General features: G+C 32.9%; 3 protein-coding genes across 3 annotated transcripts; all 3 read left to right on the top strand.

The window, feature by feature from the left end:
- Positions 1-602: 602 nt before the first annotated feature.
- LOC123697232 (brachyurin-like) lies at positions 603-4,189 on the top strand. The gene is made up of 5 exons (XM_045643672.1): positions 603-903; positions 2,119-2,386; positions 2,506-2,604; positions 3,213-3,406; positions 3,768-4,189. Exons 1-5 carry the CDS (start codon positions 685-687, stop codon positions 3,867-3,869), a joined length of 882 nt encoding a protein of 293 aa, XP_045499628.1. The 5' UTR covers positions 603-684; the 3' UTR covers positions 3,870-4,189.
- A 4,354-nt stretch (positions 4,190-8,543) lies between these two features.
- LOC123697231 (UDP-glycosyltransferase UGT5-like) lies at positions 8,544-13,501 on the top strand. Its single transcript, XM_045643671.1, has 4 exons — positions 8,544-9,582; positions 10,660-10,882; positions 12,087-12,303; positions 13,042-13,501. Exons 1-4 carry the CDS (start codon positions 8,761-8,763, stop codon positions 13,361-13,363), a joined length of 1,584 nt encoding a protein of 527 aa, XP_045499627.1. The 5' UTR covers positions 8,544-8,760; the 3' UTR covers positions 13,364-13,501.
- Positions 13,502-14,343: 842 nt separating this feature from the next.
- Positions 14,344-18,184, top strand: LOC123697319 (UDP-glucosyltransferase 2-like). The gene is made up of 4 exons (XM_045643791.1): positions 14,344-15,349; positions 16,527-16,749; positions 17,034-17,250; positions 17,841-18,184. The coding sequence occupies exons 1-4, from the start codon at positions 14,531-14,533 to the stop codon at positions 18,121-18,123; spliced, it is 1,542 nt and encodes a 513-aa protein (XP_045499747.1). The 5' UTR covers positions 14,344-14,530; the 3' UTR covers positions 18,124-18,184.
- The last annotated feature ends 129 nt before the right edge of the window (positions 18,185-18,313 follow it).

The raw sequence follows: 18,313 nt of genomic DNA, 5'->3' as shown, positions 1-18,313 counted from the left end.
GATTATGTATTCTTTTAAAAAAATATTCAATGTACAGTTTTGACTTTCCTACGATTTTATTATATGTATAGATTATGTAAATGAAAAAAGATCTTATAGAAATTCACTTTGAAACTTAAAAATTGAATTAATTGTAGGACAAAAGGTTTTTGTTCAGTTGAATTCAACAGTATTTTATATTGTACGCAATAGTGAATGTGAACACAAACAAATGTGTGACCAGTGGACGTTTCTGTGAAGGAATTTCACCATAATTAAAATTTTCTATCTTTTGTTTAAAAGTGGTTTTAATAAATTTAAATATACACGCTTTATTCTCTTTTTTTATATTTATCTTATTTCTTTCAATAAATAAATAAGAAACAGCTTACGGAATTAATAAAAATTTTTGACAAATGTTACACAAAAACTTTGCAAAGCAAGGGTACTTTATCAAAATACTGCACGGACGACATTGTAGCAATTGCAGTTTTTATAGCATCTGTAATTTATTTCACCAATTTGCATGGGTTTCAAATTTCAATTCAAAGTCCGTGAAATATAATTTCAATAATCGATTATTTATTACACTTCACATTACAACCAATTATTTAGTATAATAATGTAACATACGGTTCAGAAGCGAATTTTATATTGTAATATACAGAACAAAATTCATGTAGTCCACGACACAATACGACCAAAATGGTGTGCCTGCAAATTTTTCTGATTATTTTTCTGACTAAGTTCTCGATAGCATCAAATGTCGATATAGAAAATCTCTCCATATACAACTACCATCTTAGTACCGGTATACCAGAAGCAGCAAGGTTGATGGCTTCTGAAGCAAAATATTTAGCCTACAGTAGCATAAATCAAGTTGTTGGAGGACGCGCTACCGATATAAGCCACGTACCTTATCAAGTAAGTTAAATTTCCTTCATAAAATAACGATTTATCAAATAAATGTTAGAAAGAAATAATGTATTTTTGTTTGATTTGTAAAATATTTGTTAACCCACATTTCATATTAGCAGTGAAGCAGAGCATCTGATGGACAATTGTTTACGAGTAAAAGAAATTCTGTATTATTGATACATACCATTCCAATTACCTATTACCGTATTCGGGTTCTTGTGATGTAAAGTGTGTACACTGGAAAGTGTGTAAGTGTGTAACTATATTACAGGTCTAGCGCCATCACTTTCCGACACAGAAATTAATACTGCCTTAAAATATCATGGACTCAACCCCCTGGATTGAATGTATACCTACATAAATAGAACATAAAATAAATGCTTTGTTACACGGCATTCGTACTATGTCTTATTCCTGCAGTGATTAATCGATTTGTCTTTGGGGGCGGTGATAGATTTAGCTTCCTGTACCTTATCAGAACGTTAATTTTTTATATCTCCTACCGATGATTAAACAGGCATTTTGTTTATATAAATAAGATATAAATGGACAAATATTAAGTGACCTTATACAGGGTTAGTTTTCAATGACCAGCCAAAATTTTCGATAGATATTAAACTAAAGGTACATTTGAAACATTATTGTCGAATAAAATAAAATAAAAATAATAGCATTCATTTGAAAATGTCTTAAAAATTTCCTAAATCGTAAACACCGCCAGAATCAATGCACTTGTGTGCGTGCGCGCATCGCCAAATTTATGTGTGTGCTAACTTCTACCTATCTAGGTTGTTGAACTGAATTGTGCTTTTGTAATATCCACACGTTCGCTTTTTAGTGGCAGACAGGAATGAAATCTAATTTAAAAAAAAGGTTTCTTTTTTCATTAGATCTAAAATGTTATCGATTCTGAACCATTTCTGAAAATTTGGCCGGTCATTGAAAACTAACCCTGTATACTTCTTGTTGGTTTTATGAATATGCAAAGGTTCGTCACCAGACCTAACTATGGCATAACGATGACAAAGAATAATTATTTAAAACATAATTATTTAACTTTAAACTACTCTCATACATTGACAGGGAAGTTGTGATAATTTCTATCAAACATATTTTTAAAGAACGATAGAATGATTAGGTGTTACTTCAAAAATTATTAATACTAAAAATACATCCACTGCGCCATGTTATCTTTCTATACAAGAATATGTTTTCCTCTAGGCAGGTCTTGTAATTAAAGTACTACGTTTGCTAACATCTATCTGCGGAGGATCTCTGATCACCCCTACACGGGTAGTGACAGCAGCCCACTGTATTTACGACGGGAACACCAGAGCTCAGGACATCACTGTGGTGCTTGGATCCAGTCATATCTTCTCAGGAGGAGAAAGAATGGACTCTGACGGGTCAGTTATCCATACCGACTGGAACCCTAACACTACAGAGAACGATATTGCTATAGTTTTCATTTCACCGGTTAATTTTACAGGTTTGTACCTGTAATAATTATGTGTTTTGTAAATTGTTTGTGTTTTCATATTTTAGCTTTATAAATTAGTACATTTTAAATAGATGAACCTGAATAAACAGAAAATGATACTATTTCAGATGTAATTGAACCTATAAGACTACCAAGCCAGCACGAACTTAATGAAAATTTCATTGGTTGGACCGCACTGGCATCTGGATTCGGTTTAACAAAGAGCGGTAGGAACGTCATTCCTTTACATAGTTTATAACGTCTTTTACTTGATTTCAAATATAGTAGCATCAAGATTTCCAATTTTCTCAAAGGAACAATATAACTGATGGCTTTAACGTGGGTAAACTACACGCATGACCTCCCCTCAATGAAAAAGGTTCAAACAAATATAAAAGTGTGTAGGTTTATGTACATGTTTGTCAAGGTATTACTTCGAAACAATTAATCCAATTAACCAATCTCACCTTCGAACCTTTAATTAGTTTACTTTTACATGAGGCTAAGAAACTTTTACTACGATTCTTAAAAATAAATGCTTACTGTACTTTTATGGATGAATTTATAAAAAAAAATTCATAGAAATTGCTATACGTATGTTTTGGCACTTAAGAAAGAAGCTAGAGTGAATATGTTTCTGTATAAATTTAAATTCATAAGCATCTATTTAGTTGTACAATAATTTTACCTATGAAGTAAAACCACAGGAGACGCGCAATTAATGGGATTTAATATGCATTGTTCTTTAAATTTAACCCAAATTAAGGCTTAAACGAGTTAAGTTATAATTCTAGGAATCATTTAATTTAATTAACAGTAATTTAACTTTTATCAGGTGGTACAATTCCCCGAAACCAATACTTAAATTCTGTTCATCTGAAAATAATTTCCAATGAGCAATGCCAAGCAGTGTATGGTGATATAGTACGGGCAACTAATATATGTACTGATGGATCGGATGGCCGGGGTACGTGCAATGGAGACTCCGGTGGCCCCCTCACTGTTGATAATAAGGGAAAACGGATCTTGGTTAGTATTAGTATTAAACTAGGATAGATAAAAGAATAATGATGATGGTTAAAAATTTTGTCGAAACCATGGAATAAACTATTTTTGATACAGCAGAAAAGAAAGTAACTATGCCTACATAATAATACTTAGGTACTATGCATTATTTATTTCGTTTGAGTTTTGATATAAACTTATTAATACTGAGTCAATATATTATAATATTATAGCATTTGGTAATGTGATGATCTTCAGTAAAGTGTTGAGCATGAGCCCACGAAGGTTTCTCAATTGGTACGAGCAATCTTCGTCTTGAGCGCACAGCTCAACAATCTCAAATTCTAATATCTTTGCCTTTCATCAATTTGTATTACTTTTTCAGATCGGTATTACCTCATTCGGCGCAAGCGCAGGTTGTGACAAAGGTTTCCCAGCAGCCTACACTCGAGTTACTTCCTATGTGTCCTGGATTCTCACTATTTAAATTATTGTTTTTATGTATCACTTTCTACTTATTTTATTATAAAACAGTTTTATTTAAATCATATGATGTAGAATTATGTTATCTGTAAAGTGTTCATTTCATTAAATTATTTATAAAGTCTGTTGAACTATTAAAATGTAAAATAACAATTTCACCGATACACGGTGCTGCTTAATTAGTACATTTACCAACTGATTGGAAACCAAAATTATGTAAACAGATTTTGATTGAGTTTAACATTAGTTAATATTAGCAATATTTATGGATCTATTAATGAGCACTACACTAGTACAATATTATATTATCTGTAGTACATTGTATAGTTATTTTATCCTTTATCTGAAGCTGAACAATACCTTCCCGAAAAATCTGTGTTGTATCAATTCAAACTCATCTCTCAAGTGATTCTTGATCTAGAATAACAGCAATAGAATAGGAATTCTTTGCTTTTTGCATTAGTGGCACTCCTATTCCTTGTCACCGAGTATTTTTAGACTTTAAGTTTTAGAGCATATTTCATACTCCATGTTTCGATCGATTCGATTCCATTATTGCTCGATTCGAAACAGTCTCAACGTCAACGTTTTACATTAGATGACAATTGTAACTAAACATAAAGCTTAAAAATCGATACGTAGTACACAAAATTATCATCAACTAGGTTTCCGCCCGCGGCTGCACCCGCGAAGACAATGCGCATAGTTCCCGTTCCCGTGGGATTTCCGAGATTGCGTCATTTTCCCGGGATAAAAAGTAGCCTACGTCCTTTCTCGGGTATCGGTACGCTACGGTATTTCATGAAAATTGGTTCAGTAGTTTAGGCGTGATTGAGTAACAGACAGACAAACAGAGTTACTTTCGCATTTATAATATTAGTATGGATTAGTAACACAAATTGTTAAATTCTCATATAGCACAACCACATCCATAATACTTAATATATTGAAACTTAGAATATTAGAATATTGAATATATTGGACGCCATTTTGCCTTGGCACTCTCTCGACATTAAACTAATATGCTGCTAATAGTTACTGATAAGTTTAAAAGCAAACTTATAAGATCACATCAGTTCACAACCGTGATATTAAAATTGAGTTACGGAGGCTTTTCCTACTATAGTAACCTACTTATTAATATAAGATCAAAGAAACCATCTGATAGGGATTTAATAATATTATGTTTTTAGTAAGAGCTCTACGTTGATTATAAGCAGAGTATTAGAGATAGCAATCATCGAAAAATGTATAGTGAATTATCATATCAATGGCGTTGTACGTTACCTACCTACTTCAGAAAACTTAATTTCTGCATTATTATCTATTTATACTAAAGATTTTGCGAGTTCGTATATTTGAAAGCCGAAAGGCATTTGATAACCCTATACTTACTAATGGAACAGCATGTATTATCATATCTGTGCATAAAAAAATACAGCCCAAACAATGATCAATATTAAAGCATATTACTGTAGCTATCATTAACAGTTAAGTCAAACATATGTGGCAGTCATACTGATAAAAATACACAATACTTATAGCTTAATAAAGCGAAATAAGAATCATTAACATTGAAACCATTAATCACTATTATCTTTGATTTAGTTCCTCCATAAATAATGTGCATTGTTATTGCAGGATAGTTATAAATAATATATTATTTATTCTTGCTTAAAATTTATTTCTGAACGTTTACACACGTAAATCTAATAGTATAATAATATAGCCGTATGTTTTTATACACCTACACGTAGTTATTACATGTAAGTATTTAGCGATAGGCGTACCTATGTTTCATTTAACGTTGTACGTATAAAAGCTTTAGTATAAAAGATAAATAAGCCTGTTTATTTGTTACAAACACAAATTTGTAACAAATAAACAGGCTTTAACATCAAATAACAAGGATATCTTAACGTAGCCGTCAAATGCGTGAAAAATGAATAAGGTTATCAGAACGGAGGAGGGGAATAATTGAGATCTTCACAATCGAGATATGATGGATCTCACACCTCTCCGCCATTAAAATCGCTCTTCAAAGGGTAAATCTATATTTAAGTGCCTCGAAGTTCCTACTTGTAATTACATTTTTATGTTGTCGAGGGCTCCCAACTTGGTCGTGGAACTAATGCCTCTTACAAATTCGAATATAATAGAGCGTTTGGGGTTGCATTTTGATATCTTTTTCTTTTCTCTTTGTCTGTATAGATAATACCAGATTATTGGTGATTTAGCGTAGTGGATATTCATTATAATTTATTAGATAGATAGATAGATTTTCTTTTAGATATAATTCCTAACCTGGGTATGATATAGTGTAACCGATCAGCCAGCTGCTGACAAATTGATTAGCTATGTAGTTACTTCTTTCAATAAAATATTCCTATCAGGTTTCACAATTAAACATGGAGATGTCATAGCAATATATAGTTCGAAGTGATAAGATCGCTTTCCAACGAGGTACTTATGAAAAAATGATGGATCCAAATATTTCCTTATTTACGCCTGCCTGAAATTATGAGCAAAAACGATTATTTACATAAAACACAAAATAATACTTGTCTGCTGAAAGATACGATCATGTGCAACATTTATTTAAGAATCCCGAATAAATAATCTACAAAAATTTAATTTACTTCGAGGGTAGCGTAAAACGTCTCATGAGTTCTGACCCAATATTCTGTATTTTCATTAACTGAAATGTATTCTTATTCAGCCAAAATCAATGATGTTTATTTCCGAGTTTTAAACATAAGATGTTATTAAAATTAAATAAACTTTCTAGAAAATGCAAATGCAATTAAATAAACTTTCTAGAAAATGAAAATTTAAATTTTCATATACTTACATCATTTCAGTATCTAAGATTTTAGTGTTTGTTTTTATAAATCCGTACCTTATCTATGTATATTCGGCTATGTCTGCACGATCGATACACCTGTTTATAATAATAGCATATAGGTAATATCATCCACTTGCATTTTAACTGGTCATTGGTCAGCGTAGAACCGAGAGGAGTGAGGACCTGGGTTCGTCTAGTAGTCTACCTATAGAAAGCTGGTCTAATAATAAAATCTATCAAGTCATGCAGATGTATGTGTCTGCCCACAGAACTATAAGAACGTCTGCCCGTCTGAAGTGGTAACGGTACAACTAGTATAGTATTGAAATTTATGTAGCGGTAACTACTTCACTTTACTTTTATTTTATGTATAAACGTATGTGTGAAAATGTCAATAAACATTTCTCTGAACATCAAGACATTCACATTCCATAAACCCGTTATATCGCTGCTGTATACCAACTTACTTACTTAACTAGCTCTGCGACCCAAACAGAGTCTTGGCTTCCGACACGAGTTCACGCCACTTTCCTTGATCGCGCGCAGTTTCTTGCCAATTGACGGTCTCCAGATTGCGTAGATCGGCTAATGTTGCGTCGCTCCATCGATATCTAGGACGGCCCACGGGGCGTCGGCCAGTCGGTATGCCCAGATATGCCTTTTTCACGGCCCGATCATCCCCCATTCTTAAAACGTGACCGTGCCATCGGAGGCGTTGCGCCTTTGTCTGGCCAATAATTATCGATATTATAGACTAGATACATGTCGCTTAGGTATTTAAGAAAAAGTATAGATAACGTAATATTTTCAAATGTGGACTTTGGTCTTTGATCAAATGCGAAGTATTCACAATAAGCCTGTATTATAGTATTATTTGTAAGGACTCGCTTGATAAGATAAGAAACATGCATTGTTCGTATCAATAGTTGAGATAGGTCACTTTAACCTTCTTTTAACCGACGTTTTGATTTATTTATTAATGGAACTCTAAAAAAATATTGGTTCATGATGAATTTAATTTAAATTCTAACTATAAAATAATAACATGCAAAAATAATGCGCAAAATAAACATTATTTATTATTTTTAAGGAAAACAATAACAGTTCATTAATCTCCTTTTCTAAATAAATTTTCGTGTCACAATGTTCGTTACCATACTCCTCCGAAACTGTGGGACCGATCATCATCATGAATATGTTTGTGCCTATTGGGTAGATCTTTAGAATCGGCGAACAATATCTATTTTTCTTAAGTGGAGTAAGGCAGAACAACCTTTAGCGAGACCGCTATACAGGGTGTCCCACAGTTGGTATACTAAGCTCAAAGGAGGTTATAGTTTTGCATGCGCTGAGTAAGCAAAAAATACTACCCGGCGCAGTTTTGTTTTCAAATAGATGAATTCTTAAATCTCTATGTGTACAGTGTACACCCATAACAAGCAAGCCACCCAGCTTTGCTACCAGCACGTGACTTATCGCGCAGCCGGCATATACTTAGGCTGCGCGATATTCAAGCTAGAGAAGAAAACATGGATTTTCAGAAAAAAATTAACAAAATTTTTTTGATGTAATTTTGTTGTTTAAGTATTTTTTACATGATCAGTGTATGCAAAACTACCCTTCGCGTTTAGTATACTTACCAATAGTGGGACACCCTTTATAACATAACGTTCAATCTATAATAAAACGTCGCGTTGGAATAAACATTGAGTAGATAATATAATTAATATTAATAGAATTGTAATTAAGCATTCCACCCCAACCCACTTTTATCAATAATTGACAACAAACATTATCGCTACCGCTTTATTTACCACTTTTGAGGCAGTCGGGAGCCTTCGGCTGGTTCCGCAGCACGCTCTGCAAAACAAGGTCACGGCAGTGACGACGCGCGGTTACCGAATATTTTTGAATATTACGACATAGCTACACCGTCAGCGGCATTACCTCATAGCATCTACCTATTATTAGCTGGATACGCAAGCTATATGCATAGCTTCCATTTACGCCCTAGTAACCTCCGCGCCGCGCAACAAAACGAACGTCCGAAATGGCAAAACACAATGCCTTCTTTGTCTTTCTCGTTGCACAAGTGATAGCTGCACACAGCTACAGAATACTCGGCGTATTCCCTTCCCTTGACCGAAATAACTACCTCACATATAGAACACTATTCCGTGAATTGGCGATTCGAAATCACGATGTGACTCTCATTAGCCACTTTCAAATGCCAAACGCACCGGATAATTACAAAGACATATTATTGAGTGAAAATCCAGTGTACAAAGGTTTATCTTTTGAGTCGGTAATCGTGAATGAGGTGTCGCGGGTTCCGTTCGAGACGTTAGTTTCAACTAAAGCCGGGAACGACGACTGTAAAACGCTTATGAATAACAATCAGGTGTTGCACATGATAAGAACTCGACCTCAATACGATGTGATAATAGTAGAGTCTTATAACAGTGATTGCGCTCTCGCTCTGGCGGCAAATTTGAGTGCACCGTACATCGCTTTCAATCCGCAGCCAATTCATCCCTGGCATTTCAATAGGCTAGGGATCAATTTCAATTCAGCCCATGTTCCTCAGTCACTGTTGCAGTATGGAAAGCAACCTTGGTTTTTTGACCGATTGAAGAGCTATGTTTTGTACTACATTACCCAATGGGTGTATTATATTGGATCACAAGTGACGGACCATGTTTATTTGTACAAATATTTAGGTGATAACCTCCCCACGTTGGAAAGCATCGCCGCCAATGCAAGCCTTGTGTTTGTAAACACACATCAATCGGTTTTCGGTGGGGTTGCCAGGTCGGATAACGTAATTGATATCGGAGGTATACACATAAGGCCTCCTAAGATTATTCCCACGGTTAGTATCAATTAATATTGAATGACAATTAGCTCCTATTATTTAATATAATGACCACAATAGAGCGATATGCACACTGCTCATTGTGCGTAGCGCCTAGCGGAATTATTATTGTCCATACATATTAATAACTCGAGACTCTACGTAGGTACAAAGACTATCGATAAATTTAACATAAGACTTTTTACTATATATTAGCTAGGAAATATATAATTTAGAATGCATGTTATGTTTTTGAATGAATTAGCATTTCCTACGGGATGCAACACGATCTTTTACATATTTTGTCATGATAATAAACATAGAATACCTAGATGAAATGACCAACAAGAATAATAAAAATACAGATTCTTATAGAAAACTTAATTTTAACTTATTTTGTAGGTAGTTATTCGTTTGTCACCTAAATTATTCAATTTATGTTCGGTCATGAAAAATAAAGTGTAATTAATTACGTACCTACCTCTATTCAACACAGTCTTATTATTTAGTCCCATTTTATTTGAAACAATGGACATATAAAAGAATGGCCTCTAATAACGACAATAAGAAATATAAAATTAATAAAATGCAACGGTAATAACAGCTGCAGCGGGAGAAAGTCCGATGTCAGTAACCCCTGTCTCTAGAGAATTGCGTGGAAACTGAAAAGTATGTTAACCAAATAACGTCTATTCTTATGTGTTACTTAACCAGAAAATATGTATGATTAACAGCTATACCTTCCCTATAATATTGTATTGATTTGTAAATTTTCAATTTTCCACAAAATATAATGTATTACAGTGTACACAAAAACGCAATATGTTATCATCGATATTTAAAGCAGCAACAGCAATGATGTCATTTTTTAAATTTACCCATCATTGGATATAGAAGCATCATAAATAATTTACTGAATATTATAACTTAGGTCCATATTACGTGTATTATAACGTAATAGAGACAATAATATCCAATGAAATATACTTTTCTTTTATCCAATAAGACACACTAAGAGATAATTTGTATGACCATCCCTATTATAGGATTAAAATTTAGTTATAGAATAATACAAAATCTCTTCAACAATTTCAGGAAATCGAGAGATTCATAAACGAGGCAGAGCACGGTGTCATTTATATGAACTTAGGTTCAACAGTAAAGGACTCAACACTACCGAGCGATAAATTAAATGAACTGCTATCAACATTCGGTAAATTGCCTCTTAGAGTGTTGTGGAAATGGGATGGGGGCATCGTAGAGAATCTGCCAAGAAACGTTATGACTATGAGATGGCTGCCTCAATATGATATCTTAAGTGAGTATCATAGTCTGTACTGATATTCAATTTTATAAGTCGAAACGTACATTCGTAGCGGACTATTACTTTTTATATCTACTAAAATAACGTAATCAAAGAATATTATTTGAAACTAATGTTTATTCATTGAGAATGTTCATAATCAGGTAGGTACAGAGTTCGTGTGTAATGTATTATAAAAACGCGTTATTCATTCGGCTTCTTGTACAACCCAAAAAAGTGTTTCGTGCCATATATTACATAATGTATAAAAAAGACATTATTGAAAGACGAGTTATTACGAAGTTAAATCCTATAGATTAGTATACCTGGCGCGGCCTAAGATGATCCCTATGACAGTTCGTCTTAGTGATTGCTCGTATGATGGATCGTGTCGATACTTTACTATTTTATAGGCAAAGGCGTGGTTTGCATTCAGCCACCTCGGTAAACATGTTTTTACAAATATTATAAAATGAATTTTTAACGTCTATTATGCAAACGAAACGGTAAGTAAAACGAAAGTTTTCCAAAACATAAAAATACACCTTATCATTTTCTCGTAATTTTTAACCCATTTAACACAGTGTATATTATTTTATCATGAAAATGGAATCCCCCATTTAATTTTTCTAAAAAACTTATATTATCATAGGTAAGTAAATTAACGCGAACGGTAATTATTAATTAAGTATGCTGCGATCTTCTGTTCCATTCAATAGTGAATGAACTATAGCTTAAGTATGGAAAAAATGTGAACTCGTTTCCATTATCGAAATTTGTTTATCGATACTTTCCGCACTAGTCGATAAATGCCAACGATGTAAGTTTTGAAGGACGTAAACGTAAAGTCAGATTGATATAATTTCTCGTAAATGATAAGAATTGTTATAATTCCAACGGAATATCATTGTAATAGGATAAAGCTACGTAAAAATTAATAAATGCCATTTTTAGACGCCTCCAATACGTTTCTAATTTAATGGTGACGCCATTACAAGTTTGTCTCTTGAGAATAACTGTCAGTGTCATAGGGATCATCTTAGGCCGCGCCGGGTATAGTTATATTACATAAAAATAACAAGTCCATATTTGAATGTTTAATTCGTAAGACGTTTAGTTAGTTCATTAGATTACATTAGATTTTGGGATATTGAAAATTTAATTCCAAACTTTATTTTTAGAGCTACGCTATTTTAAACAAACCTATTTAATATTCTAGAACACGAAAACGTGAAAGTATTCATTTCCCACGCTGGCATCTTGAGCACCATAGAAGCACTCGACGCTGGTATCCCTGTCATAGCCATTCCATTATTCGGAGATCAGTTCGGAAATGCTGCAGCCTTAGCAGATGCAGGAGTGGCTACCATAGTCTCATACCAAGACTTGAAGAAGGAGTATCTATTGGACGCTATCAATGACGCATTGGATCCAAAGTAAGTAGAATTACCTAGAGGATAATAAAAACTTTTTGAACGATCCGACTGATTTCTCAATTAATTATCACTGATAGTTAAAAACTTGTTAAAAACATATTATAATCTAATTGAGATAAATGTTATAGAACGCTTAGAAATAATTAGCGCCTCTTGGCAAATATACAAAACATTTCAAAAGTGTAATTTTGCTTGTACCATAAATATACCGAAGTAATTAAAAGTCGTTTTTTCTTTTTTTTTAAGTTGGTCTAAAATGCCGTGTATTTTAAGAATACTTAAATACTACCTATCAAACTAGGTGAATCAAAGATTCTCTTTAAAAGTAATAGAGTAGGTATTTATCTCATTCAAGATTTGATAGAAACTTGAAAGAAAATTCCAGAAGAAGTCACTAAATCGCGATGTACGCGGTACAATAATCTCATGGTTACCGTGTTTCGTCAAGCATGTACCGGAAGCAAAATTCCGTTTTCTCACGTTATCTGACGCGTATTTTTTCTTTAGAAGTCTGCTGTTTTTATGTATTTTACGCAGAACAGTAGTTTCTCAAGCAATATAAATTTGTTAACAGGTAATCTTAAAAATAATAACAGTAGAGCTGTTACTTAGTTAGTATACTTAACTTATAGTAGTATAGCATTATATTACCTGTGATTATAGCTTACTACTATCATTCTGAAAAAAGTAATCAGTAAAATATAAAAAAAAATCTCAAATGAGCCCTCAAACTTTCAGGTCCCAAGAGCAAGCGAAACTCGTCTCAAGAATGTGGCACGACCGTCCTATGTCCCCCCTTGAAAGTGCCATCTACTGGGTCGAGTACGTAGCCAGATATCGCGGCACACCTCAGCTAGTAGCGACATCTACCACCGTGCCCTGGTACCAACAAATGCAGCTGGATGTCCTTGCCTTCATCGGCATAGTCTTTTACATCCTTACGTGCGTTCTTTACAAGTTATTAAGCGTATGCTGTTGTTCCTGCTGTAGAAGCGATGTCGTTGTTGAAACCACGGAATTCAGTGAAGAAAGGAAATCTAGGAGAGTGAAGTTTGAATAGACGTGATTGTTGAACATTAGTGGTGGTGTGGAAATACCATAATAGGTGGTACTTAACGAGCGATGTATGAAATGTAAATTGTTAGACTGGTGTTGTTATTTATTATTCATTTTTAATTAAACAAGAATTTTATTTTAATTTTTATTTATTTACCAAATTCGCCTGCTTCGATTCGAGGGAAAAAATTATAAATATTGATTTTACTAACAGTAAAATACAACAAGATACAACAACAATAACAGTAAAAATTTTAAAATAAATGCAGTTTCAGATAATTAACTACCAAATATTATCACAATATAATTATTACCAAATACTTAAGTATGTACTTTAATTATTCAACCAATAACCTGGTTTTGAACTCTCCTTTTCTGTGTCAATGTATTTTCTGAAAACACAGTTAAATTCCTGAAAAACATGAATTAATAAATACAAATACAGCAATAACATTCTTAAATGGAAAGTTTTGTACCTGTATCAATGGATAATTTTAAGTCCTATTTTGCGTGAGTGGCTAGTTTAGTACACGAATAAAAAAAGATAACCTTAATACAGACTATTCATAGTCATGGTGATGGTGACACGTCATGTACGCGATAAAACAAAGTATTTGATAGTACTTCAAAATGCGCCAATCATTTTATTGGTATGTTTGATACCCGGTATATTATTTATTATGTAACACAAGCTTTCCGCCGCGCCGGCCTGAAAACTCGAAAACATAACATAATGAGTAGGTACTACTAAATATTATAAAATAATATGTTTCCTTACAATAATTCGTTCAGTAGGTTAGGCACTAAAGGACAGAGTTATTTTCGTATTTCAAATTTTTAGAATACGTTTGAAAAATAGTTTTCAATATCTTGTGTAGTTTCATGAAAAAAATTATTTGTCTTCTTTTTACAAATAATCAAAAAGTGGTAAACTACAACAAGACAGATATCTTCAATAAATATAGTGCCAAATCTATAAAAAATGCAAGATTTACAAGCAACGCTAAAATTCTCAACAAATAACAATGTCGTAAATGTTTTTTTAACTTATAGATTACAGAGCTTAGATTGGTTTATCTCCAAAAAATTGTATAATTTATCGGTCCATTATCAAGAATAAACAACTGAGTGCAGTTGTAGTTTGAGCCTTGTTGAAATAACCGGTGTGATAATGAAAACGGGAATTTTCATTTTATCGTTGTGGACGTTGTTATTTTCGATTCATGAAGTGCAACCGCTGAATATTTTAGGAATATTTCCATATGCAGGCAAAAGCCATTTCTTCGTCTTCGATAAATATCTGCAAGAACTAGCTCATCGTGGACACAATGTTACTGTTATATCGTATTTTCCTCTAGAGGAACCCTTACCAAATTATCATGACATCAGTTTAGCTGGGAAAATGAATGTCTTGGAAGGTGTGTTTCCCATTTACCGTTCGTATTGGCAAATATTTCAAACGAGTCTTTTTCTTTTTTCAACTGGAACAGAAAATTGCAGAGTTTTACTGGGAGACGAGAACGTGCAAAATCTGTGGAAATCTAAGGCAAAATTCGATGTTATCGTTTTGGAACAGTTCAACAGTGATTGTTCCCTCGGATTAGCTTATAAACTAGGAGCGCCTGTAGTTGCTGTTAATTCACATTTTTTCATGCCTTGGCAATTCAGTAGATACGGTATAGCTTACAACCCATCATACGTTCCATTCCATTTTTTTGGAGGTGGAACTAAACCAACATTTTATGAAAGAGTGGAACGGACATTATTCCATGCATACTGTATATCAGCCTTCAAGTTATGGGTACAAAGAGTTGATCAAAATACTCTTGCTGAATACTTTAACGATATCCCACCTTTGGAAGAATTAGCTAAGGATATAAAATTTTTACTATCTTATACTAGCTTAATGCTATCCGGGTCTCAATTATTACCAGCAAATATAATTGAAGTCGGTGGGTATCACGTGAGAAAGCCTAATCCGTTGCCAGAAGTAAGTAAAATTGGTATATGAACTCTTTTTTTATATAAATCAAAAATATTTTTAAAATCATCCGCAATGATTTTGCTCTAAAATCTAATATATAAAAATCAATGCCACTTTTCGTTGTAATTCCATAACTCGAGAACGGCTGAACCGATTTCGATAATTCTTTTTTTATTATATTCCTTGAAGTACGAGGATGGTTCTTATGTAGAGAAAACGTTAATATGTACCACGGGCGAAGCCGGGACGGACAGCTAGTATTTTATAGTAATAATTTTATCTACGGTCTTGATGTAATTTGTTCTAATCTAACTCTTGTACAGCGGACCAAATAAATATGCATCATTTCTATCAATACCTTCAATAAAAATGAGCAATTCGGCACAATCAAAATAATTAAAAAAAAGGTACATGGGTGCTCAATCATCGACATTGAAACAAACGTCCTTTAAAAAATGAATGTTTTATTATTCGAAGCAACATGTTATGTTGGAAGTAGGATTACTTTAAAAAAAACTACTTTTATGACTGTCGAAACACATTCTAACATCTCAGTCATACTTAGTCACGAATAATTCTTTAATTCATTATTTATTTACGTTAAACATGGTATTTTTAGATGTTACATTTTTACTTATAGTAGGTACAACATGTTTAGCCGTCATTAAAAAATAACATGCAATTATAAAGAGGAAAAATTTGTTTGTTTGTTTGTTTGATTGTAATGAATAGGCTCATAAACTACTGGACCGATTTTAAAAATTCTTTCACCATTCGAAAGCTACATTATCCACGAGTAATATAGGCTATATATTATCACGCTAAGACCAACAAGAGTGGAGCCACGGGGGTGAAACCGCGCGGAGCAGCTAGTATCATATAAATTAGCTTGTCAATCATGATTTTATTTCTCGTCATCAAAAAATTATTTAATACTGTAGAAGGACCGATTAGTTAGCCATTCTCCTAATACTTTTTTTACATAATTTGCCATTATTATTTTTTAATTTATCAGGTACTTACGTGATTATAAATTTTAATACACATAAAAATACAATTTTTGTTATACAACTTGTTATACAAGCTTAATTTCTAATTGTTTAGTTAGGCTACCAAATAAATAATTTGCTGGAATGTTGGACTGTAGGTATATATTTGACTCGTTTTTTTTTTATATTTTTAGAAAATACGCAAGTTTATAGAGGACTCTGAACATGGTGTCATTTACATAAGTTTTGGATCTATGCTCAAAGCGAATACAACACCTAAAGATAGGATTGAAGCTATTGTTGCTGCTTTATCTGAACTCCCTCAACGAATATTGTGGAAATGGGAAGAAACGACATTACCGGGAAATCCTAAAAACATATTTATTTCTCCGTGGTTACCTCAAAATGATGTTCTAGGTTAGTATCAGTTGTATGTATGACAAAAATGATAGGTATGTAGGCATTGTAATTGACAGTGCATTTAAGATATAATATACATAGTTTTGTTAGCACAAGTTAATTAATAAGTTGTCTGACATATTTTAAAACCAGGATACATTCATTGGTCTTAATTGCCCAAAATTGCAACTGTTTATAAAAATATTCTCATTGTACTTTTCCTGTAGGTAAAACCAAGAATATCAGTACACTAGACACTTAACATAAAACTGTACTTTAAAAGGTAAAAATATTTTCTACAGCACATCCGAAGGTACTAGCTTTTTTCTCACACTGTGGCTTGCTAAGTTCAACTGAAGCTATGTACCACGGAGTACCCATGGTCGGTATGCCTATCTTTGGAGATCAGCCTGCAAACGCAGGCTTTATGGAGGAGAGTGGACTTGGAGTGCAAATTCAAATCGGAGAATTAACAAAGGATGACCTTTTGGACAAATTTAAAACAGTTCTTGACCCTGGGTAAGACATAGTTACTGTTTCAATACGACAAAATGTTATTGCTCTGGGGTAGGAAGTTGCAGATTGCGGGATACCTAGTGCTCCTGTACGTGTAGTACTCACATTAATACGCAACACAATAAAATGGATATTTTTGTTATAATTATCAACTTTATATTAGCTTATTGTATTTATACAATAATTATAACAGATAAGAGACTCTCTGATATTGAAAACAAAATTTTCCGAAGTTATTAATAGTAATTTTCTTAATTCAGCATATTAAATCTAAGATTAAATCATTAAAATTAATTTTAAGCGTTACCTACATATGAAAGAAATTTGTTTGAGTAAGATAAACAACCAAACATTATTTGGTAAAAAACCATTCACTTTCCATAAGCATAATATTTAGTTGCATATATATAATTGATTTAATTATAAAAGAAAGCCGTCCATACAAATCAAATGCAGGATATATTTATATTAAGTCCTAAACTCCTAACCTTATCAAAATAGCGATGAAATTGAGCTACGTAAATATTCGAATTAGGACAACATGTAAACGATAAATCTAATCTACTGATAACCACGATGTTATTTTTTTCCAGATTCAGAAGTCGAGTTAAACTCATATCAAAGGCATGGCATGATCGTCCTCAATCCCCGATGGATAGCGCTATTTACTGGACCGAGTTCGCAGCACGTTACAGTAACTTTACATTCAAAAACCCATCAGTTAATGTGCCTCTTTATCAGTATTATGGATTAGACGTTCTATCGTTTTTGATAGTGTGTACAATTATTTACCTGTTTATTGTTGTAAAAATATTCTCGTGCTTGTGTTTAACTAAAAAATCTAAGAGGAAAATTAAAAAGAAGAAACAATCGTGAAAAAATTTGAATGTAATGTTAAATTTATGTTTTTGTAGTTAATAAATAATATAAAATTGGCTCTTTCAATTTTAATTAATTTACTACTAAACTTTAACAATCGGGAGTAAGTAAGTTGTTTTTATAAAAAAAAAACATTGAGTAGGTAATAAAATTATATGCTTAAGGGAGCCACAAGATAACCTATTTA

This window comes from Colias croceus, chromosome 14, assembly GCF_905220415.1.
Source record: "Colias croceus chromosome 14, ilColCroc2.1".
NCBI classification, from domain to species: domain Eukaryota; kingdom Metazoa; phylum Arthropoda; class Insecta; order Lepidoptera; family Pieridae; genus Colias; species Colias croceus.
The sequence above is the reverse complement of the archived record's forward strand: the minus strand, read 5'-3'. Positions and strand labels throughout refer to the sequence as shown.